The sequence below is a fragment of the Macrobrachium nipponense genome, chromosome 10 (genome assembly GCF_015104395.2).
Source record: "Macrobrachium nipponense isolate FS-2020 chromosome 10, ASM1510439v2, whole genome shotgun sequence".
NCBI lineage: Eukaryota > Metazoa > Arthropoda > Malacostraca > Decapoda > Palaemonidae > Macrobrachium > Macrobrachium nipponense.
Window position 1 is genome coordinate 76,931,488 of NC_087204.1, and position 27,500 is coordinate 76,958,987.

At 35.3% G+C, this 27,500-nt stretch overlaps 1 protein-coding gene across 2 annotated transcripts in view; it reads left to right on the plus strand.

Annotated features, from left to right (window-relative positions):
* The window catches only part of LOC135223704 (adenylate cyclase type 6-like), an 891,429-nt gene that overhangs the window by 642,400 nt on the left and 221,529 nt on the right, over positions 1-27,500 (plus strand). For both annotated transcript variants that reach the window (XM_064262427.1, XM_064262428.1), the window contains exon 3: positions 5,914-6,063. In XM_064262427.1, coding sequence (XP_064118497.1) covers positions 5,914-6,063 — 150 coding nt within the window. The remainder of the gene's footprint in view (positions 1-5,913; positions 6,064-27,500) is intronic.

Below are 27,500 nucleotides of genomic sequence, written 5' to 3' on the forward strand. Positions count from 1 at the left end.
TAACGAGGCTAGAGGGCTGCATTTCGGTATGTTTGATGACTGGAGGTTGGATGACGTTCCAATTTGCAGACTTCTAGCCTCAGCAGTTTTTAAGATCTGAGGGCGGACGGGCAGACAAAAAGCAGTTTTTTTTTTTTTTTCTTATAGCGTGAACACTCAGGAGGAACACCGTTCAGGTATTCTTAAGTCTAAAATAACGACACGGTGAATTTCTTAATAATAATAATAATAATCCACTGGAAATGCAATTATTTTTAAACATGAATAACTGGGGCTGACTAACCTGCAAACAGCCAGGTAGGAGGCGAACTGTTTCCTTACAGTATTATTATGTAATGTTCTGCAACGTCAGGTTTCTTCAATGTCAAGCCTGTGTGCAAGTTGGGAAGCTCCCTTCTCCATTTCACCGTGAGGTCGAAAGTAAAATGAAAGAATTGTTGGTAATCTCCAGATCTGCTTAAGTTTTGAAATTCGCTGTCACTGATCCTAATAGGTGTGACGTCACCTGAGTTAAAGTCTGTCATTTAAACTTTGCTATTTTCACCTTGCTTCTGTTCTTCCTGGCTATTTTCATCTTCCTCCCTACCGTCGAAGTCAAGGCAAGTTTTTTATTTCTTCATCATTTGTTCGTGTTCGCATCGATCTAGAGTTAGAGTAGGGCATTAGGTTGGCTGTGTCATGGACCTCTTAATCTGAGAAACACTCTGTAATTATTGCGGAATTGGAATACTCTCTCTCTATTATATATATATATATATATATATATATATATATATATATATATATATATATATATATATATAAAAGTCATATCACTTTTCCGTGATTCATATACATATATCGAGCTACAATGTCCTTTAATATCTAATTCGCTCTACCCTCGGAATCAATATATTTTCATATATGCTTAACCGAAGGGGAATTTTTTCTCGATAATAGACTTGCCTGGATCGGGGCGCGATCCCGGGATCCTTTCAAATCCAGGAACGTCAGTGAAGCTTTTACCTACTACACTACCGCGGTAGTGTAGTAGGTAAAAGCTTCACGACGTTCCTGGATTTGAAAGGATCCCGGGATCGCGCCCCGATCCAGGCAAGTCTATTATCGAGAAAAAAATTCCCCTTCGGTTAAGCATATATGATATATAATTCCGAGGTAGAGCGAATTAGATATTAAAGGACATTGTAGCTCGATATATATATATATATATATATATATATATATATATATATATATATATATATATGTGTGTGTGTGTGTGTGTGTGTGTGTGTGGTTGTGTGTGTGTGTGGTGTGTGTGTGGTGTGGTGTAATAGTGGTGGAGAGTCAGTTCTTGTCATTAAAAGGTACTATATATATAATTCCCTTTGGATGTTTGTTTTTCCCTAAGTTGGGTTCAGAGTTTGAAAGTAACAAAATATTATGTCTGAAATTATTTTGCAAACTATCTATCTATTTATCTATCTATCTTATATATCCAAACGCGTATACATTTTGTATACCCGTATTGACCCCCTCTCACTTTAAGTGAATTATAAACGAGCATTTTCCAAATCCATTTGGCGGGCAAGAGTGTAACGTCGTGGGCGGTGGGGTTTCTCGTGTTTCCATTTGCATCTACTTGACAACTGAGTCAAGAGTCCAATTAAATTCGGTTTAAAAGCAAGGAGGACCCTGGAGAGATTTCCCTTCCTCTCGTGTCGGTGTTATTAAAGCATGGTTTCCAATCCAGGTCAACTCGTCCTCGAATAACTGCAAATATTGATACTGGTAGGAAGACTGCTTTCTTTACACTGGTGTGTAACGATTATTATTATTGTTATTATTATTGTTGCTGTTGTTGTTGTTTGTTGTTATAAAAAATTCATATTCGCCTGTGTCAATAAAATGAATAAAATATCAACTATAATTTTAAATAAATATACAACTTTAAACGTGTCTTACGTTATTGTAGAGTTTTTACCATTATTATTATTATTATTATTATTATTATTATTATTATTATTATTATTATTATTATTATTATTATTATTATTATTATTATTATTATTATACAAAAATGTAAATTGATTAGCAATAACGTGTATCTCTAGGTGACATTTTATTTTGACAGTATGAAGTATTGTATTTTTACGAAAACACCCAAAATATGTGTAAATACCAGTAGGTTCAAGTCCCATGTCATGTTTGACAAATTATCAGTTTCAGTCCTGTATCATGTAAAAAATAACCAGGTGCAGTTTTAGGCCTCGTGCCATGATGGATAGTGATGGCAGTACTTGAATAATGAAAGTTAATTTACCAAGTTGAAATGCATATGTTGTCGACAGATACCAGTTTGAATCTTCATATTATACCAGAAATGTCGGTTTTAGTTTTGTTTGAATGATCAGTTTTAGGTTTCTTGCTTGAAATATGTCTTAGGACATAAATTTCAAGTCTCGTGTGACTCCTAAATACGTGTTATAGTTTTTGGTTTTTTATATTTCCGGAAATAGTGTTTGAGGTCTAGCACTATATTGACAAAAGTTCGGCTTTGAGTTTCGTATTATGCTATGAAAGCTTTTAAAAGTTGTCAGTTTTATATATAAGTTTTAAGTAAAAATTATTAACGATAAGCCCAGCATCACTGATTTTGAATGGTGTGTTTCCGAAGCCCGGGCTCATTTGCAGTTCACGCTGTTCATATGATATAAAACTATTGACGGGGATCAAAGCATTAAAGGTTTGAAAATGGCTTGGTTGCCAGATATAGAGTATTAAAGGAAATTTCCAGAAACGAAGTATTTACTTTATGTTATTTTTACTCCTGTAGTAACTCTTCAGTTTACTTTTTTTTTCGAGCAGTGCGAAGGAGTCATAGATAGATCTTAGGATGCATTTGTGAGGCGTTCTTAGGTTGATTTGGAATTTTGGTAAGAATTTCCAGACCCTTTTGCAGAAGAATAAATATTAGATCTTTAACAGCTGGTAACGTGTTGACCCAAGGCCACCGAGGAGGAGGCCTGTTCAATGTGACGTCATGACGTGATGACGTCGACCTTGGTGGTCCGAAGCCGAAGGTGACGAGTGGTGTTACTGGAGTCTCACTCTCGACTCTCGAGCTTCCTTCGCGTACATCACTTGAACACGAGGTTTTATCGTGGTTCCATTGTTTTGTTTTTGAACTTGACCATAAAACTTATATGGCATAATGAGGTAGCGTGCCATGGGTACATCTTGTGTCCTTTACTGGACGAACTTACTGTGGTAAGCAGATAAACTCAGCAATAAGTAACTGCAACAGGCACTCGCTACTATTTGACTTTTGTCTCTGGATGACTTTCAACTGCAGTAGAAAGTCTGCATTTTAGGTAGGAGTTGTGAGCAACATGGTCAGGTGCAATATAAAGAAAGACTGGTTTAGCGTAGATTGAATTTTAGTAGGCGGCCAAACAACACTTGTGTGGCCTATGTTCAACAGTTCCTAGTGTAGCCTATGTTCAGCAACTCCTTGTGTAGCCTAGTTCAGGACTTATAAGAGCTTTGGAAATAGCAACTTGCTAGTCAAATATCTTAATAGGCAAGACTAGTAATGGTAGCTGTAGCCAGGTAAGTCAAGCAGCAGAGTTACCAACATGCAAAGAAAGCAAACACATCAAACAAGTAAACCTAACAAAGGCAAAACTATGTACTGCAAATACAGAAGAAATTTAGCAAAGCATGCTGTAGCCTAGATGTGATATATCATTATTGCAATGATTAGGACAAGGGCCTTGTGTCAGGTAAGAAGGTTGCAAACATGATACCTAACTGTGTGATAGAACCTTCAGACAATGTACTCGAGAGTTACATTAGTACAGACATAGAATTTATAGGCTCATCACAACTTAAGTACAGTATAGTGATGGGGAAATTGGCAAGTTACCATTGATAATAGTCAAAGTTGAGGGACAAACCTTATGGGCCTAGATTGGCTAAGGTGAATAAAACAAAGCAGGCATAGTTTTCTAAGGGTTACAGGTGCAAAACAGGAGCCTACAGAAATAATTTCAATAACTAACCTAACCTAACCTATCCTCATTGCATTACTGGGTTTGTCCTCATGTATACACGTAAAAATATCGAAAACCCGTCTTTCTTCTTCTACAGGTAAAACTTGAGGACAGATTAATGATATGCCATACTGTACACCACAATGCCCTACCTACAGTTAAAGTTAACTGCATTTTTCATGTTAATCTTAACTGTAGGTAGGGTAGGTAGTGATTTTTCATCACCTAGAAGATTTCAAGATTCCCACAAAGATTCATGATACGAATATCACTAAACACATATTCCGTAACTCCAGAGAGCTGATATGTATTTTTAACACTGCAATAGCATTGCTGTTATAAAATTAGTGATTTCATTTTTGACAATAATTATGAATGGTCAGTCATTCAAACACTTGCCTGTGCTGGAGTTCGTGTTTAAGCAGTTCCCAAGAAAATAACTATATTGTACCCAACAAAAACTTGACTAAAATGAGAAAGAAAATTTAACTACCAAATAATGGGTGTATGTAAGAAATAATTATTTCATTCACATAAAATAGAATGAACCATGGTTTTATTGTGATGTATGTAAACCAATGCCCTGCCGTCTACCAATTTGACTATTATTGTTGTGTGTGTGTATATATATATATATATATATATATATATATATATATATATATATATATATAGATATATATATATATATATAGATATATCATATATATATATTATATATATATATATTATATATATATATATATATTATATATATATATATATATAGTTATATCTATATATAATATACTATATATATATATAGATATATCTATCTATCTATATATATATATATATATATATATATATATATATATTTATTTATTCTTTTAATAACGATAAACATGTTCTTTAGTATACACTGTGTTGTAACTAAAATCGTTGTCGTTCAGTATTTTATATTAATCTCATAACTTGTGTGTCGAGTAAGTATTATTTGGTGTACACTAATTAGTGTAGACGAGAAAAAAAAGTAAATTAATAATTTGCACACCAAAAATGATCTATTTTGGTGACGTTTTGTTTTTCATTTCTTTCGTCTGGCAGCGTTGTCAGTTCTACCCGCTCGCACTATCCTTGCTTACGTCACAAAACACCGAGTAGGCCTTGTCTCTCGGTGGTCCTAGGTCGGACTATCCTTGCTTACGGGACAATACGTCACAAAACATCGAACGGGCCTTCTCTCTTGGTGGCCTCGGTTGACCTCGTAATCTCGGGGACTAGCGTTCACTCCCCTTAAAGGGCGAATAGTGAGACTGTCTACCAGACTACCAGATGGTTACGGCCATGAGTGAAGTCATAGTGGGAGGTTGGGGTTACCTGGCTGACGTCCGCCCGAGAGGCAGGAGGCTGTGGAAGGACTGAAACTACCAAGCTTTAGCTTTAACTTGAATCCTTCAGTGGTGTCAGGAAAGTAAGACGACTCCAGATAATAATAAAGGCATCGTCAACGCGAACACATTTCCTGTCATGTTTCTCAGCATCTTGCTGAAAAATTTCCCAATCCTTGGTCAATATTTCGGCAAACCGGAAAGTGGCCATGGCTAGACTTCAGTTTTGCCCTATGATAATAAAAGATACTAAAAGAAAAAGAGAGCGAAAAAAAACCCAATCGTGTGGCTTTGAATTTGCTTAGACTCATAGATGAGTTCTCGATGATTTGTATAGATCTAGGAACTACACTGAAGACCCAACCAATCGTGTTTAGGCATAAGTATTTTTCATTGCACTCCCATATTTCCCTTTGAAATATATCGTTAAATTTAGGCATTAGTGAATTACTACGCCCTTTTAATCACAATTTCAATGACTAATCACCAAATGCTCTGTTTTATTTCAGCTGGTGGCAAACTGCGTGCTGTTCCTGTGTGTGAACGTTGCGGGCGTGTTCACACATCACGCAGGGGAGGCGGCGAGGCGCCAGGCCTTCATAGAGACCAGACAGTGCGTTGCCTCCAGGATCAGCATCCAGAAAGAAAACCAGCAACAGGTGAGTGACGCTGGCTGTTATGAGAGAGAGAGAGAGAGAGAGAGAGAGAGAGAGAGAGATTTGGGAATATTTAATGATGAATGGTTCCGTCCTGGCGGTGGTCAGTTTGCTTCATCGAAGCCCTTCCATTTGTAAAGGGCCCCATAGACGTTACGACCTGGCGGATCAGGTTCCGTTCTGTTTCCGGCATATGTGTTCCCCCATAGACGTCTCTGTGTTGCCCATAGACGTTCAGATTTACTTCAGTTTGCCGAAACCTGGTAGAGTGAGGAAATGGCCGCTCCGCTCAGTGATGAAGCTATAGACCGCTCTTGCAGCTGAAACTAGAAACCCACAGCGACAAAGGAGAGCCTGAATTAAACTATGGTTGAAGAAATGAAATGAATTCTCTCACAATTGGTTATTTAATCAAATGAAACTTTACCCTGGTGACTGGTTCGATTACCTGGAGGAGCAGACCGACATGGAATTATTACATACAATGAAGAAAAACACACACACACACACACAACCAAAATCATTGTATACGAGAGGTTGCTGGACACACTTCGCTTACACGCTACAAGTCGTTCCTAGGGGCATAATAATCCCAGAGACATGTAAAGCAATTATTGAAGTTATGCAACACGGGTTTACAAAAGTAAACAGTAACTATGTTGCATACACAGCATCTTTCATATTGTAGTGGTATACAGCCTGGTGTAGGTACAGTAGATCTAGAGTTCCGTTAAAGCAAAATAGGCCCTTAAATTTACATAGCTTAATTTTGTGATAAAATTGCGAACCAAAATTTGATCTAAATCGAACTGTTAACAAAATACGTGAACTGAAAGGTGGACTCGCGCCAACGAACAACTCAAAAAAGGAAATCAGTTTTAAAACAATTGATAACCAGGTTCCAAATGCACTCAAGGCCAAGACAGGGAATTTAAAAAAAAAATACCGTCGTAAAAATCCTGTGACCTCAGTCACCAGGATCCTGTCAGTCTCTAAAGGTTTCATACCAAAAAAACCTTATTTGTGCAACATTTCGCCTATTCAATTTCTCCAATATCGATATTCACATGAACTGCAATATTTCATATGACCGAAATCGCATTCACCTCTTAAATCTATGGTGGGATATTTATTCAATTGCATTTCAAAGTGTAACAAAGGCAATCATCTGTATGTTTACATCAGCAAATTGTCGCTTCGACCAGTTTGCGTGACGTCACAAAATCACCTGCGTAAATGAGTCCTAAATTCGTCGCCAGAGCGGGACTACCTCAGTCATTACTTTATATCGTGGGCTGAATACTGTTGACGATAAATTTAGTATAATTAGAGCAAATTTTATAAAGGTAAGTAATTTTTTTATCCATAAACAAACGTATATACTATTTCATAATTGATATATAGAGAAAGTCTGTCAAAGTTCACTCTCTCTCTCTCTTCTCTCTCTCTCCTTTGCTCTTCAGATTATTAGAAGCCTTTCATGAGGTTAATATTTTTATTTTTTATTTTTATCATATTGGAAATGCGGTATCTTCATTAGCTTAAAAGCTATTGGTCTTCCTGGAAGCCACATTTTCTGCGTCAGAATCCCCGATTTCCTCTAGTATTTTCTTACTTCGACGAGGCAATAATCTTATAACATTTCAACAATTTGATAATGAATTGTGCTCTCTCTCTCTCTCTCTCTCTCTCTCTCTCTCTCTCTCTCTCTCTCTTATATATATATATATATATATATATATATATATATATATATATATATATATATATATATATATATATATATAATAAAGGGAGCCCATAAAAACGCCAAAACATAGAAAGTAAGTAGTATACTTCAAAGACTGCTCTCTCTCTCTCTCTCTCTCTCTCTCTCTCTCTCTCTCTCTCTCTCTCTCTCTCTCTCTCTTCATGTAGGTAATGAATGGCAGAAGTTACAGAAAAGGCGGTGTTTATACCAAGAGATCCATCCACAGGTAGCCGTTTAACTAGGTCAACCCGGTTGATAATTTCTCTTTAATCTTCTTAAGCATTGGTTGAAGGAAGGTTTTATCTATGATGTGTGAATCCCAGGCGCCCTGTGCAATGTTCATTGCCTGTCTTTGTTTAACAAGGCTGACTCCCATCTGGCTTTTGTACCGACATTTGCTGCTATAAATTATATGTGACAAATTCTAGTTTATTCTGTGGTTATGGTTATTTATATGGTTAAAAATAGCAGAGCTCTGTTGGCCATACCTAACTAACCATTTATATTGTATTAACTCTGGGGAATTTATTTTTCTGTAAAACCGTTACAAGATTGGTCACAGTCTAGGCATGGGATTTCATATACTCCTGTCTTTGGGGATTAGCTTTTGTTGGACGTTAATCACGGATTTGGTTTTGGTTTTTGTTTAGGTAAAGGCAGAAGGGTTAGATTTTCCGAGAGTCTGTGCCACCATCTTAATTCTGTCCAGATGTGGGATTTTTATTTTATTGTTGGGTGTCTCTTTAGTCTTGTCTTGAGGGGTTCGGTAGAAAATTATGTTTGTTTTATGAATCGCTTTCTCAATTGTATGGTCAGGGTACCTTAAAGACGAAAGCTGCTTACGAATTAGTTCAAATTCCTTTTCCAAGAAATCTGGGGAACAAATTCGCAAGGCTCCTAAGAATAGATTGCTGGCTACGCCTATCTTGCTAGAAATGTTATGATAACTAAAATAGTGAATGTATGAAAGTGAGTGTTGGTTTTCTGTATATGGTAAATTTGTATCCTGTCATGTCTCTAATTACTGAAACATCAAGAAACGGAATTTTGTTGTCTGTTTCCCATTCAACTTTGAATTTGATGCTGGGCACTAATGCATTTAATTTTGAAAAGAAATAGTTGAAAATGCCCAACTACTATCCCAAATGGTTAGGATATCATTTACAGATCTCATCCACAGTATGTTTTTGGGTTTTATTGCATTTATTAATATAGTTTCAAAGCATTCTATGTATAGATTGGCTAAAACTAGGACTTACAGGACTACCCATACTATACCCGAATTTTTGCTTTTAGAATCTTCCCGAATGAAAATACGTTATTAGATACACATAATTCATCTAACTTTATTATTTTGCCAAGGGCCAGTGGGAAATGATCTGAATTGGTGGCTAATTTTTTCCTCAAAATCTGTAAATGATATTCTAACCATTTGGGATAGTAGTTGGGCATTTTCAACTATTTCTTTTCAAAATTAAATGCATTAGTACCCAGCATCAAATTCAAAGTTGAATGGGAAACAGACAACAAAATTCCGTTTCTTGATGTTTCAGTAATTAGAGACATGACAGGATGCAAATTTACCATGTACAGAAAACCAACACTCACATTTTATACATTCACTATTTTAGTTATCATAACATTTCTAGCAAGATAGGCGTAGCCAGCAATCTATTCTTAGGAGCCTTGCGAATTTGTTCCCCAGATTTCCTGGCAAAGGAATTTGAACTAATTCGTAAGCAGCTCTCGTCTTTAAGGTACCCTGACCATACAATTGAGAAAGCGATTCATAAAACAAACATAATTTTCTACCGACCTTCTCAAGACAAGACTAAAGAGAAACCCAACAATAAAATAAAAATCCCTCATCTGGACAGGATTAAGATGGTGACACAGACTCTCGGAATATCTAACCCTTTTGCCTTTACCTATCCAAATACCCTAGAAAAATCCCTGATTAACTTCCAACAAAAGCCAGTCCCACCTACCCAAATACCCTAGTCAAATCCCTGACTAACGTCCAACTAATGCCAATCCCCAAAGGCACAGGAGTATACAAAATCTCATGCCTGGACTGTGACCAGTCTTAGATTGGTTTTACAGGAAAATCACTTCCCAGAGATTAATACCATATAAATGGTCAGTTATGTATGGCCAACAGAGCTCAGCTATTTTTAACCATATGAATAACCATAACCATAGAATAAAATGGTATTTGTCTCGTATAATTTATAGCAGCCAATCTCGGTACAAAAGCCAGATGGTAGAGTCAGCCATGTTAAACGTGTAAATATACTATATATATGATGGTTATATAATATATATATATATATATATATCTATATATATATATATATATATATAATATATGAATACATATATATACATACACATATACAAATAGTTTTATTGACCAATTTACAGACAGTAAATATCTCTCTCTCTCTCTCTCTCTCTCTCTCTCTCTTTACATCGCTGAGAGTGGTGTGATGATTATGGCCCAGTGACGCGAGGAGACAGAGATAGTAAAGATAAGAACGATGAATATGACAACGATAGGAGTATATGACAAGAGAAGTATTACAGATTTTGCAAATTAAGGGAGCAATAACTGATACCAAAAAATCATTTACTTGGGTAAATAATAATAATAATAATAATAATAATAATAAAATAGGAAGAAGAAGAAGAAGAAGAAGAAGAAGAAGAAGAATAATGCAGAAATAACGTTCCCTCTAACTTGGCGGATGTAACAAGATGACGACATCCCGGAAAATTGCGAATGTAAATCTGCGTAAGCGAAATGGCGATTTCTAAGTGGAATAGAAATGTAACTGCAGATGACTTTCAAAATAAACTCGAGAAGAAACCAGCAGTCACTCCAGTTAGTTCCTGGGAGAATTAATTTCAGGAAATTGAGTGGATTTCGTTCTGGGGACAGACAACATTTTTCGGATATTGAGATTTTGTTTTCATTCTTTCTTACTTGTTTTTTGTCAGTCACGTAGCTGAAATTGATGACATTGTGTAGCCTTTTCATACTGAGTCCAAAGGGACTAGCTACCCAATACCTTTATTTAATTAAGTTAAACTAGGAAAATAGATAAATGGATTAGGGAAAAGAATCCCCCCCCCCCCCCCGCTAAAGAAAATAAAACGTAAACAAAAGAGAGGTACTTAGCCCCAAAAGAACTTGAAGAACGGGAGCAGGAAGAGAGTTCCTCAGCTTGACGTAGAGGGAAGAAAACAATTATTGAGTTATTGATTCGGCAATCTCGCATCCCTCTGTACAAGTTAAAAGCAGTAAGATGAAGGGCTCAATTTTATGTTGTAAAATTGAGAGGCCATTGGCATTGAATTTCCATCGGTTGTGGTTGCAATCTTTTTTTTTTTCAGGTTCGGTTTGTTTGTTAGTTTCTTTGTTAGTGCTTAACCTGCAACGTTATTTGTGGAATTTCACGAAAATTGGACCACATTCAGTCTTTGTGAATTGCAATATGATAAAATCTTGCAAGTAGTAATGTAACCTTTAGGGAAAAGGGACTTATCGTGGCTTAGACTTGCTCAGCCTTAGCGGAAGTTTGCATCTTCCGAACACTCGTTGTAGTTTGTTTGGTGAGAGTTGTGATGCCAGATAAAATTAGATGAATGATATTCAGTGTTTGAGAATAGCTTATGTGTCTTTCAATTAAATGCGTTGGTTGTTCTCCAGACCATTTTTCGAGTGTTTTATTAGTTTATTTTTTGTGACAAGGTGATGTTATCTTCATCTCACTTCCAGTTCACGTCAATTTTACGTCCTGCATTTTACTGAAAGTTGAGCATCAGCTGCCAATGAATTTTATGTTGTATTAATTTCCGCAGCATTTTTTGATTTGCTCGGTACCGGAACCATTTATTAATTGACTTGATAAAATCCCTTTTTAATGGTCATCGATAATTAACTTCCTCCTTTTAGGAAGCCTCCTCGTGCATCGTCATGAGAAGGAAAATTTTGGTAAAAGGAGACGAAGAAGTTGCAACATGATTTGGAATTCCATGACGCCCCAAATGAACATCGATTTGTTGGAATGGCCCGAGATGAGGTCAATATATCTCGACAAATAATAATTATGATAATTTATCTTTGTCATAGACAAGGCTCTTTTAAAGTCTGTGCTCCGTAGGGGGTTAGTTCCGTCAGATGCATCTCGTGCGATGTACTGTAGGCATTACTGAAGGTTCTTTGCTGCGTCCCTTCAGCCCCTTGCTGCATCCCATTTCATTCCTTTTACTGTACCTCCATGCATATTATATGTTTTCCATCTTGCTGTCCACTATCTCCTAACAATTATTTCATATTGCAATTGCTTGCTTTTCCTCCTGTTACACCAGCCAAATCTACTTACTCTCGTTTCCTTTCCAGCGATGAATGCCCTCAAAGGTCCCAGTGCTTGGTCTTTGGCCTAAACTCTGTATTTCATTTCTTTAAAGTGACTGTATTATCATTTTACTCGAAATTTTAATTTGAGCTTTTACAAAATATATTTCATGTATGCTTTATAAGAAAGTTCTATTTCCCTCCAGCTCTTTTAGTAACTGCGCTTCCATTTCATAAACGTGGATATAAAGATGATTACTCTGTCTCCAGGACTATACAATTGTAGAGACTGGCTTCTGAAGTCGACAAAACAGAAAAAAAACCTGGGATGTTCCATGAAGATAGTTATCAGTTCACTTGTGTAGCTTTGTCCTACGCGAAAGATTACACGAAAAGCTATTGTGTAGCTTTCTCCTACACGAAAGACTTGTGCAGCTTTCTCCTACACGAAAGACGTATGTAGCTTTCATCTATACGAAAGACTCTTGAGTAGCTTTCTCCTACACGAAAGACTTGTGCAGCATTCTCCCTCACGAAAGACTTGTGTAGCTTTCTTTTATACGAAACTCTCGTGTAGCTTACTCCTACATGAAAGACTCTTGTGTAGCTTCCTCCTAGACGAAAGACTTGTGTAGCTTTCTCCTACACGAAAGACTTGTGTAGCTTTCTCCTAGACGAAAGACTTGTGTAGCTTTCTCCTACACGAAAGACTCTTGTGTAGCTTTCTCCTACACGAAAGGCTCTTGGTAGCTTTCTTCCACACGAAAGGCCTCTGTAGTTTTCTCTTACACAAAAGACTTGTGTAGCTTTCTCCTACAAGAAAGGTTCTTAGCTTTCTCCTACATGAAAGACTTTTGTAGCTTTCGCCTACATGAAAGACTTATGCAGCTTTCTCCTACTCGAAAGACTTGTTTAGCTTTCTCCTAATTAGTTTCTTTTTCTATTTTTTTTCGGCGATAGCAAAATTTAATGGTAGTACTTCCCCACAGTTTTGTAGTTTCCAAAAACACTTGAGCTCTGGTTCTCACAAGGCAAATGAATCAACTGGCAATTGCAGATTACTTCATTTCACTTCGGTGTTCTCTCTCTCCAAACTTGTTTTAACCAAACACTTAGGCACTGATTGTTTCATGAAATAAAGTACTGTCAATTAAACTTTTTTTTTCAATGTCCTTCCGCGTCCCCAGGGGGCGTCGGGCCCCAAGAAGCCCTTGTTTAATTAATTAATCCCTTATCTTGGACGTCCATCGTCCTCCTCTGGGAACCGCAAGTCACTCAGATGGAACCGACAGCGTTTTCAGTCGCCTTTTGGGGAAAAAAAAAAAAAAGTTTCGATCGTATCTTTGTTAGTCGACTCCAAAGGTTATTTTTAGAGGAGGAGATAAGGTCGACCCTGAGTCGTGGACGAAATTGGGCGCCTTCTACGATGTGATATCATAGTCTGTTACGAAATCATTTAGTTTTTTGATGAGCACAATAATTTATTGTGGGGGTGGGGGATAATGCGTTGGTTGCCTTTTAAATTTTTTGCATTTTGGTATTTTCTGGAGCATGATGTAGATTGGAAAGATGGTTAGATTAATTGTGAATGATAGAAATGCAGAGATTTTAAACATGGAGAACAGAATATGTGTGTGAGTATGTATATATATATATATATATATATATATATATATATATATATATATATATATATAAACACCATAACGTGACTGGAATATCTGAAGTAATACTAGTCCACACTTATGTAAAAATGTGTATTAAAAATACATAAAAAACGGGAGCTTTCGTCTACTTGATCAGTAGACCTCATCAGCCGTACTGATATTTCCTTTTCAAAAAATATATACAAAAAATTACGAAGGACAGGCAGGACTCTGGAACCGTCCCCAAGGGAGATAACAACCAAAACAAACTATCTCAATCATGTTATTCCCTCGTTCAAATGTCTGGCCAAAAGACGAGGCGATCGTCGTGGTTGAACTACCTCCTCTGTGTGTTCGGCTATTCCCTCGTCCAAATCTGCATCGGCACCTGCAATGGGGGTTCTTCCTTCCAATGCCTGGGCAGTAGAAAGAGAGACAACCTGGGCAGTAGGAGTGGTGCAAACAACGTCTGTACTAATATTTACAGTTTTAAGAACCAAATAGTTTAAAAATGTATCCTCTTGGGTAAATGATTTGTTAAAGTCAAACACGTTTAAAATATTAATAAGAGCCCCTTCAACTACTCTGCGTCTACTTACGTTATTATCTTTGTAAATTACTCTCGCTCCTTCCCAGTCAGTTACATGCCCTAACTCTAACGTGTGTCTGGCAACTGAACTATATTTCGATCCCATCCTACATGATCGCTTATGCTCCTCTAATCTTATACCTAATCCCCTGCCTGATTCCCCATAATAACACTTACTGCAATATTTACACGGCACCACGTAAACCCCAACGTCATCTTTCCTTTCTTTTTCATGATTCCTAATCAACTAGTTGATTATATATATATATATATATATATATATATATATATATATATATATATATATATATATATATATATATAGTAATGATAATAAAACCTCCAAGTGAAATCATGATGCTGTAGTCTGAGTATATTTCTAAATTAAAAAAGTGAAATATTTTCCTACAGACAAGATCCATTCTGACGAAGGATTTGAAAAGGAGAGCGAAGAAGGGAAATGAAGGGAAAACTCCAGCAGGTCAAACCGCGAAGGATGCGATAATCTGGCTTATCAGAGAAATGAAAGATTATTATTGGAAACCGGGAAACGCAGAAACTAAAAGAGAAAGTCAGAAGTGATAAAAGTGCAGTGTGCTTGAGACTGTTATTATTTTAATATTGGTGAATTTGACAATAGGATTATCCACCAAGGGAGATATCAAAAGTAAATGTAGGACATTTGTTTTGTGTGTGTATATATATATATGTGTGTGTGTGTGTGATATATATATATATATATTTATGTATATATATATATATATATATATATATATATATATATATATAGAGGAGAGAGAGAGAGAGAGAGAGAGAGAGAGAGAGAGAGAAGAGCGAGAGAGAGAGAGATTAGGAAGGAGAGAAAATTTCAATTAACTATATATGGGATAATGTCTGCGTAGTAGCACGGTTAAACAATGAAAATATAACGACTAAGTATACGACTATTTTACTAATTCTTTATTTTTATTGTTTATATAAACAGGAATATCATATTATCCAGTAAAAGTGTAATTTAGCCGGTGAATACTTTATATTACTTGCATTGCAAGTTAACACATCTGCTCTCATGTTATTTGTACGAAAGTTTTTGGAACCCGTGTAATGATATCGGCGTCCCTACATTGGTTTTGCCCAATTTGAATGTCTGCCATATGCTTTGAATTGAGGTCGGCTGGAAGTATATCTCACTCTTATCACCGTAACAGGTTCATAGAACTTGAAACATTTTCCTTGTAGTCCTCCTGCGTGTGAGGTTGTGATGCGAAATGTCTTCGTTTGATAAGAGTTTTGAGTACCAAATGATGTTTTACCATATTAGGAATTTATATTTACCTACAAAATGACGATTCTCTCGTACCCGTGTCCAGAAATAAGTGCCTGTTTACTCGTAACACGACCTTGTACTGGTTCTTGCCGGCGTCGCTTTGACACATTGCTGCAACCGCTTTCATTCCTTGTACTACATTCATCTTCCATTCCACCATTCTCTAACTGCTAGGCTTTCCTCCGGTTACACCCTCGAAAACATGTGTTGAATGACCTCACAGGTCCCAGCATTTCGCCTTTGGCTTAGATTTTTCATTTCATTCCGCTGCCGTGTATCAAACAATCATGAATAACCACTTTGGTTAACCGGGCTTTTAATATAAATGCTAACTTTGACTTTAAAATTGATTTATTTGTGAAAAATTGCCATAACTTTCATTTTTTGTTTCAAAAGAACATTAAAAATATGACATAAATTTCAGGCTATGTTTAAAAAGAACTTGTATTAAAAATATATCACACAAGCTGTCCATTTGATATTATCACAAATCACAATTGACCTTCAACATGAAGGTTTTGGAACATCGAGGCGATTGGATGAGCTCTCTCTCTCTCTCTCTCTCTCTCTCTCTTCTCTCTCTCTCTCTCTCTCTCTCTCTCTACACTGCTGAGTGGTGTGATGATTATGGCCCAGTGACGCTATATATATATATATATATATATATATATATATATATATATATATATATATATAATATATATATATGTATATATGTATATGAATTCTGCTCACGGCTCAGGTAGGCTGCCGGATCCTAGGGATCGTTAGGTTAACTTAGGGAAGGTTTAGTTAGGATGTTAGGATGTATCCTTCTTGCTTGATAACCATTGCCACAGAATTTAACAAAGGAAAGATGGCAGTTCATGGGGAGGAGTTATCTCTCCGTTAGGCTAAGTTTAGAAAGATTACCATTTCCTAAGCTTTTTTTTTTATCTTTTTTCTTCTTCACCTTATGAGTTTTGTGATCATACACACATGTTGAACCAAAGGAAAACTTCTTTCAGTTTTCTTCTGAAGATTGAAAAAGAAACCCACAAAATTACCGTGTGTAACTTGTTTACTTATATGTATTTACATATTATTTTACTCAACACTCGAGTACTTCCAGGCCCTATCTGTGGCCCTTTTTCAAGGGATGTGTAGGTTGTCAGCCTGGGTCAAGGCCCAGCAGTCTTCTGAATAAATAAATAGATAAATAAATAAAAAGTAAAATGTAGATACTTATAAGTAAACACGTTATACACAGTAATTTTGTAGGTTTTTTTTTCAATACACACATGTATTATATGCACATGCAGATGGGTGCTTTTTGTTATGCACACGTGATCGCAAAAGGGTGCATATTGTTGATGTATTGGATGGCAGTCACCATTTAACTCTCCACTAGAGAATTCACAAAGTGTTGTTGACGAATCCAATAGAAATTTAGCGGAGTGATGTGTTATGAGACGCAGAAGAAATCATTAGACTTTGATATGGACCTCGCGTCAAACCTAGGCTTTCTGAATTTCTTGCAGCGCATTAGAACCTGTCGATTTGAATAGATAAGCAACGTTAATAACCTAGAGAGTAGTCGGTGCAGTTTCTACTGCAACAGCAACAGCTGCCGTCGAAATTGAACTTGGAATTGGGGTAGCAGATAAAAATGGAGACGTCCAATCTTGCCTGGTAGATTGAAGAGGAAATTGGCCGTCTCTTACCAAAATAGAATATTTATGAGGCTTTGAATGTCTCTCGCCCTACAGCGCCCTCCTTTGGGCATCAAGTTTTACGTTGCAGAAATAGAGAGAAAAAGGAAAAAGGGGAAGGAGTGCTCAAGAAGTCTTCACTCGCCGAACTATGCATGATAGAGAGAAAATGTTAAAGAGTTTCATTCAGCTCTTACCATTGCAGCTTTAGAGAGAGAGAGAGAGATAATTTTTTTTAAAACTGCTCGGTCCTTGGCACTGTATTTGATATTATATCTCATGAAACAAGTTTTTAACATATGTGTTTTTGTTATCGTAAGTCTTCATGTCTTAAAGCGGACGTTTAGTATATACATTACATGAAGACTGTCTATGTATGTATACACACACACACACACACACACAACACATATATATATATATATATATATATATATATATATATATATATATATATGTATGTATGTCATATATCAATTGGAACGACTTATCATAGAAATTTATTACTATATGATCATGTTTTGTTAAGTTAAAATATATATATATATATATATATATATATATATATATATACAACGTAGATAATTATCTACAGAAATTTGTTGAAATAAATATCCACAATACTGCTTTACAATTTCTCTCTCAAGCTTTAATTTTAGATATGAAAAACGTCATAAAAAGTCGAGAAATGAAAAAAATAATTATTTGATAGACGTAAAGTAATTTTTCCAGGAAAACCTCACAAGAGGAATTATCCTATACCTTCATCTAAAAAAATAATCCAGTCTCGTAAAGAAAAACGTAAAGACAAATGAAATATTAATTATTTCAGTATTTACAATATTAGAATGGATAATTGTATAAGTGCCATTACGATTCATAATCATAGAGATACCTGCACCATGTTTCGAGAATATGATGATAACCATTAAGTCGTACATAGATGTGAATGTACTTGTGTTTGAATTATTTAGCAGTTTCAGTTACACGTCTGGTATCTTCCCTAAAAAAGTCTCTCTCTCTCTCTCTCTCTCTCTCTCTCTCTCTCTCTCTCTCTCTCTCTCTCTCTCTCCAGACTGTGGGCATAGACTGAAAGTCGCTTGTTTGTCAGAATAATTCAGCAATTGTAAAGTTTCCATTTCTTCATCTTTCCCTTAATGTGTGTGTGTGTGTGTGTATGAGAGAGAGAGAGAGAGAGAGAGAGAGAGAGAGAGAGAATCGGGAACATTACATAAACTTTAAGTCGTACCTATGGCGAAATTCCAAGAGAAATTCAAAGTTCCCTTTCATTTACCTGTACCTGAAAGTCTCTCTCTATCTTTTCCTTTCATCTCTCTTTACTTCTCTTTAAATTCTCTCACTATCTTCCCTTAAGTCTTTCTTTGCCTTTACCTCTTGAGTTCTCCTTACCCTTCCGTAAATCTCTCTCAACCTTGTAGGAAACACTACATTCCCTAAATATCATACTACCTTTCCATATTTCTCTCACTCCCTTTCTTTAAATCTCTCTCTCACTTTATGACTCCGTAACATTAAGATTAATTTCAAGTTGAACTGCAAAATGATGCGATGTACTCATCTGATTCCCTGCAACTGTCTTCTGTAGCGAAGCATATGCTGTTCTTCTCCGCTAATAAGTTCCAAATTATACTTATTACTTCATCTGTATTTACATCGCATCAAGTTCAGCCACTATTCTATTATAGCAATGAATAATGTTTGACAATTTCAATTCCCGAAAGAAAACTTCAGTAGATGTTTTTGCTTTCAGTATATTTCGATTTTAATCATCGAAGAAACAGGATTTTTCTGAACAAAAAATCGACAGATTTCAAAGAACAATGTGTTCAGTGTTTTGGACAAGGACACTCTTGGACAAATTCAAGACTTATTCATTTAGAGGTCATAAATTTGTTATGACATTCAACTCCGAGGCTCAGATTTCACGTCAATATATTTGAGTATTGGAGAGCGCGGAGGTTCCTAAAACATTTTTGAGGTGAATGATACTGGGGATTAAGTACGTCATAAAAACGAAAAACGGCGTCAGATTGTGACAAGAACAACTTGTTTTAAATTGCTAGATCCAAGGCTACTATCAGATTGCAGTACTTCGGAAATATTTGTCTTCCTTCTTTTGGCCCCGTTTCTATAATTCTTCCTTTTTGGACTCATTTGAGACCAGATGGTATGCGCTAGGAGACAATTTTCACGGAATGTATCTTGAATTGAGAGAGACCTTACACGTTAAACGATTATTACGAGAAGTTTGCTTAGAAGGTTTGCCAAGTTCTTTTGTCCAATACGCTAAAACGTATTGTGAAAATTGAGTTCCTCGCAGGTCATAACTTACAGGCCTTTTTTTTTTTTTTATCGGGTTAGGGCCCGTTTTAAGCCTGTCGACCAATTTCATCAAATTGGACCCCGCGCCATAAGGTGACCCCACGCCAGTTATCTTTTGAAGCCTTTTCTGTATTCTTAGAGGAATGAACCTCTACCGAAAACATGAAATGAAGAATGAGGAAGTAGTATTCCTTACATTATTTAGCATACTATATAAACAGAAAATTTTCACTTGGAAAATAATTTTTATATTAGACATAAAAAAATCGTCTTAATTTCTGTAAAATCACTTTTTAATTAGACGTAAAAAAAAAACGTCTTAAAAATAATTTTTATATTAGATGACTATTAAAAAAAATTTGCGGGTGCTTAATTTCTGCAAATGTCATACACTTTTAAGTTATATATTAGACGTAAAAAAACATAATAATAATAATAATAATAAATAATAATAATAATAATAATAATAATAATAATAATAATAATGAGATTGAAAAATATACCATAGCAGCTTCTCTGAGACTGTAAGATGTTCTCGTCTTGGGTTAAAGAAAACGGAGTTTTGGGAGAGAGAGAGAGAGTTTGAATATCGTTGAGATTGAATTTTCGAATTGGGCCTTTCAGTTCCTAGCACCGGCCCTGTGTGTATATATATATACACCTGTTGCATCAAACGAGCAACGATCCCTTGCAGCCATTTGCACATCCCAATAAGTTGTTCCGTTATGAGAAGCTTCACAGGAGAAGCCATCAGCCAAATCTTCATTTTCCCCGATTAGAAGTATGTTACCCATATGTGGTGTTCCCTGAAGCCAGATCCATTTGTAGCTAATCTCAATCTGCCGCCACCCACCCTCCTCCCTGCCCCACATCCTCCTCCTCCTCCTCCCCCCTCCGCATCACCCTCACCTCCTCCCTGTTGTGAAGCCTTTGTTCGAGAAGTAGTAATCCACGTTCCTGGTCGAGAGCGTAATCTGAGAAACAGTCTGTGTAATATAATGGAAACCGAAGAACCTATTTGTTTACTCATAGAGATTTGTGGATTTACTGTACACTGTAACTTTGATAACTGAACGTATTGTTTACGCTAGTTCATTGTAGCATCATTGAATGGTCTTGATGCATTTTCCAGTTTTTAATCAAGTGAGTGATCTAACGGACGTGAATATCGCATCAAACAAGAAATGATTAGTCATATATATATATTATATATATATATATCTATATATATATATATCATATTAATATATATATTATATATAGAATAATATATATAAATATATTTATTTTATTTCTATAATTATTATAATTTAATATAATTATTATATGATGATTTATATTATATATAATTATATATTAGATATATATATATATAATATATGCATACATATACATCCGGGCTACAAATGTCCTTTTCATATTTAATTCGCTCGATACAGGTATTTCGTAGTTGAGAGGCGGCATAAACTCATACCCTCTTGCGGTGGTGGTGTGGTCAAGGCTTCACTGTGCGTCTTGTATTTGTTGGTTCGCGCCTGGGAGCCACTCAATTTCTTATTGACTAAAAAATTCCCCTTTGTTTACATTATGCAAAATATTAATTCCGAGGTAGAGCGAATTATATATTAAAAGGGACATTGAAGCTCGATGTACGTATATGAGTCACGGTAATATGATATGCACATATATATAACTATATATATATATATATATATATATATATATATATATATGTGTGTATATATATATATATATATATATATATATCTATATATCTATATATATATATATATATATATATGTGACTATGTTGCCATCACGCTTAAAAAAACGCAAGAAAGACAGGATGCTGTTGCCATCAGCCTCTGGTTAATTTTAAGAAAACGCAAGAAAAGACAGGACGATGTCGCCATCAGCCTCTGGTTAATTTTAAGGAAACGCAAGAAAGACAGGACGATGTTGCCATCAACCTCTGGTTAATTTTAAAGAAACCCAAGTGAAAGAACTGTTTTGCAGCTTTTAATGATTCGTTTCTTCAGATCATCAGGTGCAGTTAACACTTGAGCGACCTAATTGTAGTTAATTTCTGTGAATACTTTATATTGGTTATTCTTTAGTGTAAAACTGGTTTCTCGTTTTACTTCTTAATTGGTTTGAGTAAAATCCTGGAAGGGTTTTTGTCTTAAGAATACTATCATAGTTTACACTTTGTACCGCGAGGTGTAGGCCTTACTCATACGTTGTATTGTAAGTAAAAAGTAAAAACGTGTCCATACTTTCATCAGTCAACTTTGAAGCGTCAATTGCAGGTTTCATATGCATAAGTACAAGTACCTTTCATATTTCTAAGTTCCGTAAATACAGATATTGTGCATATTTCTTAGTGATGAACACTGGTAGCTTCGTAATTTAAGTCAATGATATCTCATAATTTATATCTTATAGCACGTGTTTCGTTCATGCAATTGCTAGCAGCAGTGAAAGAGGTACGGTTCATAATTCACGACGTTAAAGGAAGGTACTGATCGCATTTCTTAACTTTATAGGTAGCGTTTTTTCGTAATGGCAGACGCATAAAATACAAGTTTTGTTCATACTTCGCAGTAAATAATTCAGATATCGTTCGTGCTCATTACCATAAAATATTGATACATTTAGGTCAACAAATAAGAGCATCAATGACGAAAAAAACGTATTATAGAAAAGAACATTAACTCTGAAGGAATAAAAGAAAATAAAAGAAGTCCAGAGTGAACCAGACTTTTATTGTGCAGCCAGAACGACGGAAGAGCCGAATCCACAAGTAAGATTAAAATGGAAATAAAAAAAAGGAAAAAATAGGCATTGAGTTGGCCTTTCCTCAAAGTCATCTTTGAACGGATTCTGCCCAGGACCATATATACAACCCCCCCCCCCCTCCCCTCAGATTCCCCCCTCCACCCAACAGGACCCCTCCCTCACCCTCCTGTCCCCCTGTCCCTTTATACCTGATCTTTTCCTTATTCCATTTCTCTAGTAAGATGTGTTTCTATGGGAACCACTCTCGCCAAAGTTCAAGGGAGCCATTTTTTAAACATTTTATGCTAATTTTTTCCTGCCTATTTTTTTTTACTCTCTGAAGAACATTAACTTCGTTAGTGTAACATCGAGGGGGAATTATCTTTGCCATTATTCTGGACGACACGTATAAGGAAGGAGTCGTTAGGCTGTTTGTTTGTGTGTTATAAATTTGAAAGGAAGGAAATTCGATTTTCTTCTGTCAAGGAAGGTGAAATCTTTTAGCTGGCGTTCACGAGTGTAATTAAATAAAGCATTTGGTACTTGGATACTTATTATTATTATTATTATTATTATTATTATTATTATTATTATTATTATTATTATTATTACTATGTGCTGATTTTCGGTTATAATTGAAAAATATGATTAATTTTCATTTTAAATGGTATTGTTATTATTATTATTATTATTATCAATATGTGCTGATTTCAAGGGTATGATTGAAAAAATACGATTAACTTCGTTTTTAAATAGGTATTGTTATTATTATTATGCGCAGATTTTCGGGTATAATTGAAAAAATACGATTAATTTTGTTTAAATAGGTATTATTATTATTATTATTTTTTTCTTTTATAGAGAATATAAGTATGGAAGTATCACAGACGTAATTTGATTTGAATTCTGTAATCGTGCATATTTAATTGTAGGCAGCGTTGTGCTTTAAACACCTGTGCCAATGATAATAAATAGATCAGTAATTATTCCTCATTTAGGCTTCACATTCGCCCACAATTCTGTGATGATGCCTCGCACGTATATGATCTTTGCAATCGGGATGGCAGATGGCAAAATTTAAAATTCAAGACAGAGTGGTTTTGCTCAAACATTTTACACATATATTTTCAACCCAGTGCTTTCACTCATTTCGTTTTTTCAAGCCCAACATTTAACATGTTTAGTTTTTTAAGTCATACCTTTTACATATTTAGTTTTTCAAGTCAAACATTTTATACATTTAAGTCTTTCTAGCCAAACATTTAACACAGTTTTTTTTAATCCAGATATTTTACAGTTTTTTTTTCAAGCCAAAGATTTTACACACTTAGTTTTTTCAAGCCAACTTTTATAAACATTTATTTTTTTCAAGCCAAACATTTTACCTATGTAGTTTGTGAAGTCAAACATTTCACATATGTAGGTGTACAAGCCAAACATTTTACATATTTATTTTTTTTTAAGACAGGCATTTTAGACTTTTAGTTTTTTTTAAAGCAAGCATTTTACACTTTTAGTTTTTTCAAGCCAAATATTTTACAGAGGGTTTTCAAGCAAAAAATTTACACATTTGGTTTTTTCAAGTCAAACATTTTGCACATGTGGTTTTTTTCATGTCAATCATTTTGCACATTTAGGTTCTTCTACCCAAATATAGTAAATTTTTAATTTTTCAAGCCAAACATTTTACGTATTTAGTTCTTCAAGCCAAATATTTTCCACATACTTTTCAAACCAAATATTTTACATATTTAGTTTTTACAAGGCAAACATTATACACTTATTTTAAGCCAAACATTTTACGCATTTAATTTTTTAAGCCAAATATTTTACACATCAAAGTTTTTCAAGCCAAATATTTTACAGGCTTATTTTTTTCAAACCAAATGTTTTACATATTTAGTTTTTTCAAACCAAATGTTTTACATATTTAGTTTTTTCAAAGAAACATCACTCATTTAGTTATTTCAAACCATATTTTACATATTTAGCTTTTTCAAACCAAACATTTTACACATTTAGTTCTTCGAAAACAAATGTTTCACAAATTTAACTTTTTAAAGCATAAATTTTACACAGATGGTTTTTCAACCCAAATATTTCACAAATTTAGTTTTTTCAAGATAAACATTTTACACATTTAGTTTTTCCAAGCCATAGGTAGCTGCTCTTATTCAGCTCGGTGATTTATGTACATTATATATATATATATATATATATATATATTATATATATATATATATATATATATATATAGAGAGAGAGAGAGAGAGAGAGAGAGAGAGAGAGAGAGAGACTATTCATACAAAAGTAATGTCAGTTCACCACGACCGAATTGAGACGAAGTACGATCAATTCAAGAGCGACCTTGAGTCAAGAGGAACCACAACAAGACTGAAACGCGTCTTTATATATCACTGGGGTCCGACCGGGCCAGTCCTGGAAGGTCAGGCTGTTTGTAATTTCCAAATGACGGCGGCTTCGTGTCGATCTTGGTCGTTGTTGCCATCCAGGCAGGCTCTTGATTCAGTCTTGCCTCAGTGTGGTTAGCAAAGGAAATGAAATTTCTCTCTGCATAGGGATGACAAATAAGGACAAATTTAGTGCCACAAAATATCTGAATCTGAATGCGATGTTCCAGCCCGCCCCCCCCCCCCCCACCCCCCCCCCCCCCCCCCCCTTACGTTGGAGTTCTAATTTTGGATATTATTATCACATTTTTATATTATTGAAATATTATCAGCTGAATTGAGTGTATCAATATGTATTTACTTGCTGATACCCTAGAGACTTTCGTCTTCTTCAGCCAACTTTTCAACTCAAAAAGTTGAATAGGTAATACATTCCAATGTGGCCATAGTAAGCCCCATGCGTGAGTTGAGAGAGAGAGAGAGAGAGAGAGAGAGAGAGAGAGAGAGAGAGAGAGAGAGAGAGAGAGGCAGACTTGCATAAGGTCGGCTCGAAGCCAACCCCGATCTCACGTCTCTTATTTCCACCATGAAACATCGCAGGGTATCACAAAGCTGTAAAATGAAAGTTATAGGCTTCCTTGGGGATAAACACAATGTCTTATGTGTTTCCACTAATGCCTTTTTGGAGAACTTCAAGAATAGCCTTAATAGCCTTTGGGGCTTCCTTATAGCCTTGTGAATTTGACGATCACATAAATGTCTTATAATCGCTTCCTTTACGTGTCCCGGCATATTTATCATTATCAACGAGGAATATGAAATTCACGAGTTATTGGAAATCGATCAAGACAATAATTCGCCCAACCACCAGACAGCAATGAGAAAATATTGAGAGTGATGTAGGATACCATTTTGGCTAACAGCTGTTCAATGGAGCGTTATGCTTTTCATTCGATTGTTTTCGTAATTTCTTGATTTCTTGATAATTTCGGTATAAAATGGTCATTTCAATGTACGTATGTTTACCAACAATATTTAAATATATCTTGGTTAAATGCGCGCATACACTGCTTATGATTTATTTATTGAATTTTGGAATTTTTTATTTTTATTTTTTGACTTTTTCCTTATGTTATGGTTATATAAAAATTTTTCCAAGAATATTAAAAGATTTTAGAAAAGTTCTCCTCAATATAAAGTTTATTTTCTTTTAAGATTTGGCAGCGTCTTGGTTCGTTGATATCTTCTGTGTTTCGGTCATTACAAATTGCATTCATATTTCCCAAAAATAATTAATTTCCATTTTTTTTTCAATGAGACGTATATGCCAGTGTGCTAATCTTGCCCAGGCCTGAAGAAAACAAAGAAATGAAAAATAAAACAAATAGAATGGATTAACTGTGAACGAAGCGACAGACCCACCCCTTGATTGATTGATTGATTGATTGATAAACTGATTGAATGATTGCATAAAGTACACTGTCGTCAGAAGCCTTTTGAAGTGCGAGAATATCTGGAAAACGTAAGCTTGAAGATTAGCTTCTTAGTTAATCATTTATCCAGTGATTCTTCTGTGACCAAGAAAATAAATCTGTTTTTTTTCTCTCTCTCTCCATTGGTTAGATAATAATCTTTAGATTGATCTGTTTTCGAGGAAGTTTCATCTGTTTATAAACTGATCTGATATGCTTTCATGGAGATCGCAGTTTTCTTTTCATTTTTTATCTTCTTTTTTAGTAACTTTTTATTTTTTTATATTGCTCTGCATTCAGAGGCCATGACAGTGTTTTTCGTAAACAACTTTTAAACCGACTAATATTCGAGAGTGCTGTGGTTTGCCATATGTGTTTCATTAACTTTTTTACGTAAGAAAGTGAATTTAAAGCTGCCCTTTGCCACCCAACCACCCGCAGAATTCTATCAGTTACGGCGGCATAGCTCACCGACTACTATATACCTTAGCAAATGATTGTTTGATTTATCGTTAAGTGTCATTCTTACTATCCGGGACAAAACTTAAGGTTTTAAAGCAAATCAATATATTGTACTTATCGTCAAGTGTCTTTCTACCTATCCGTTGCAAAACTAAATTTTTAAAGCAAATTAATATATTATTTGATGATATATACAGTTTTTAAAATGATTGTTTCGATCTATAAGCAGAGGGATTGCTCTCAATCACAGATGCGTCATGAAGCACCACTTGTTCGAAACGGTCTGAGGATATGCAAAACAAGAAGAAGTCGGTCTTTTTTGTAAGAGACAAACGGGTTCATTAAGCCTACTACCTTAAATTTGGACAATGTTAGAACCACTTGGTGCTTTAGTAGCATGGAAGTCCGTGCATCCGTTTAAAAGCTGTTTACGAAAAACTCTCTTTCTCGGCCTCTGGAATGCATAGAAGGTATTAGTCATCCGCATTTCCCTACACGTTGATTTTATTCATGGTGAACTCCAGTATTTTTCAGAAATACCGTATCCCGTGGAATAAGTTCGCGTGCTCAGGTAATCAGGCAAATACATTAATGTTTGTGCGGTAGTCAGG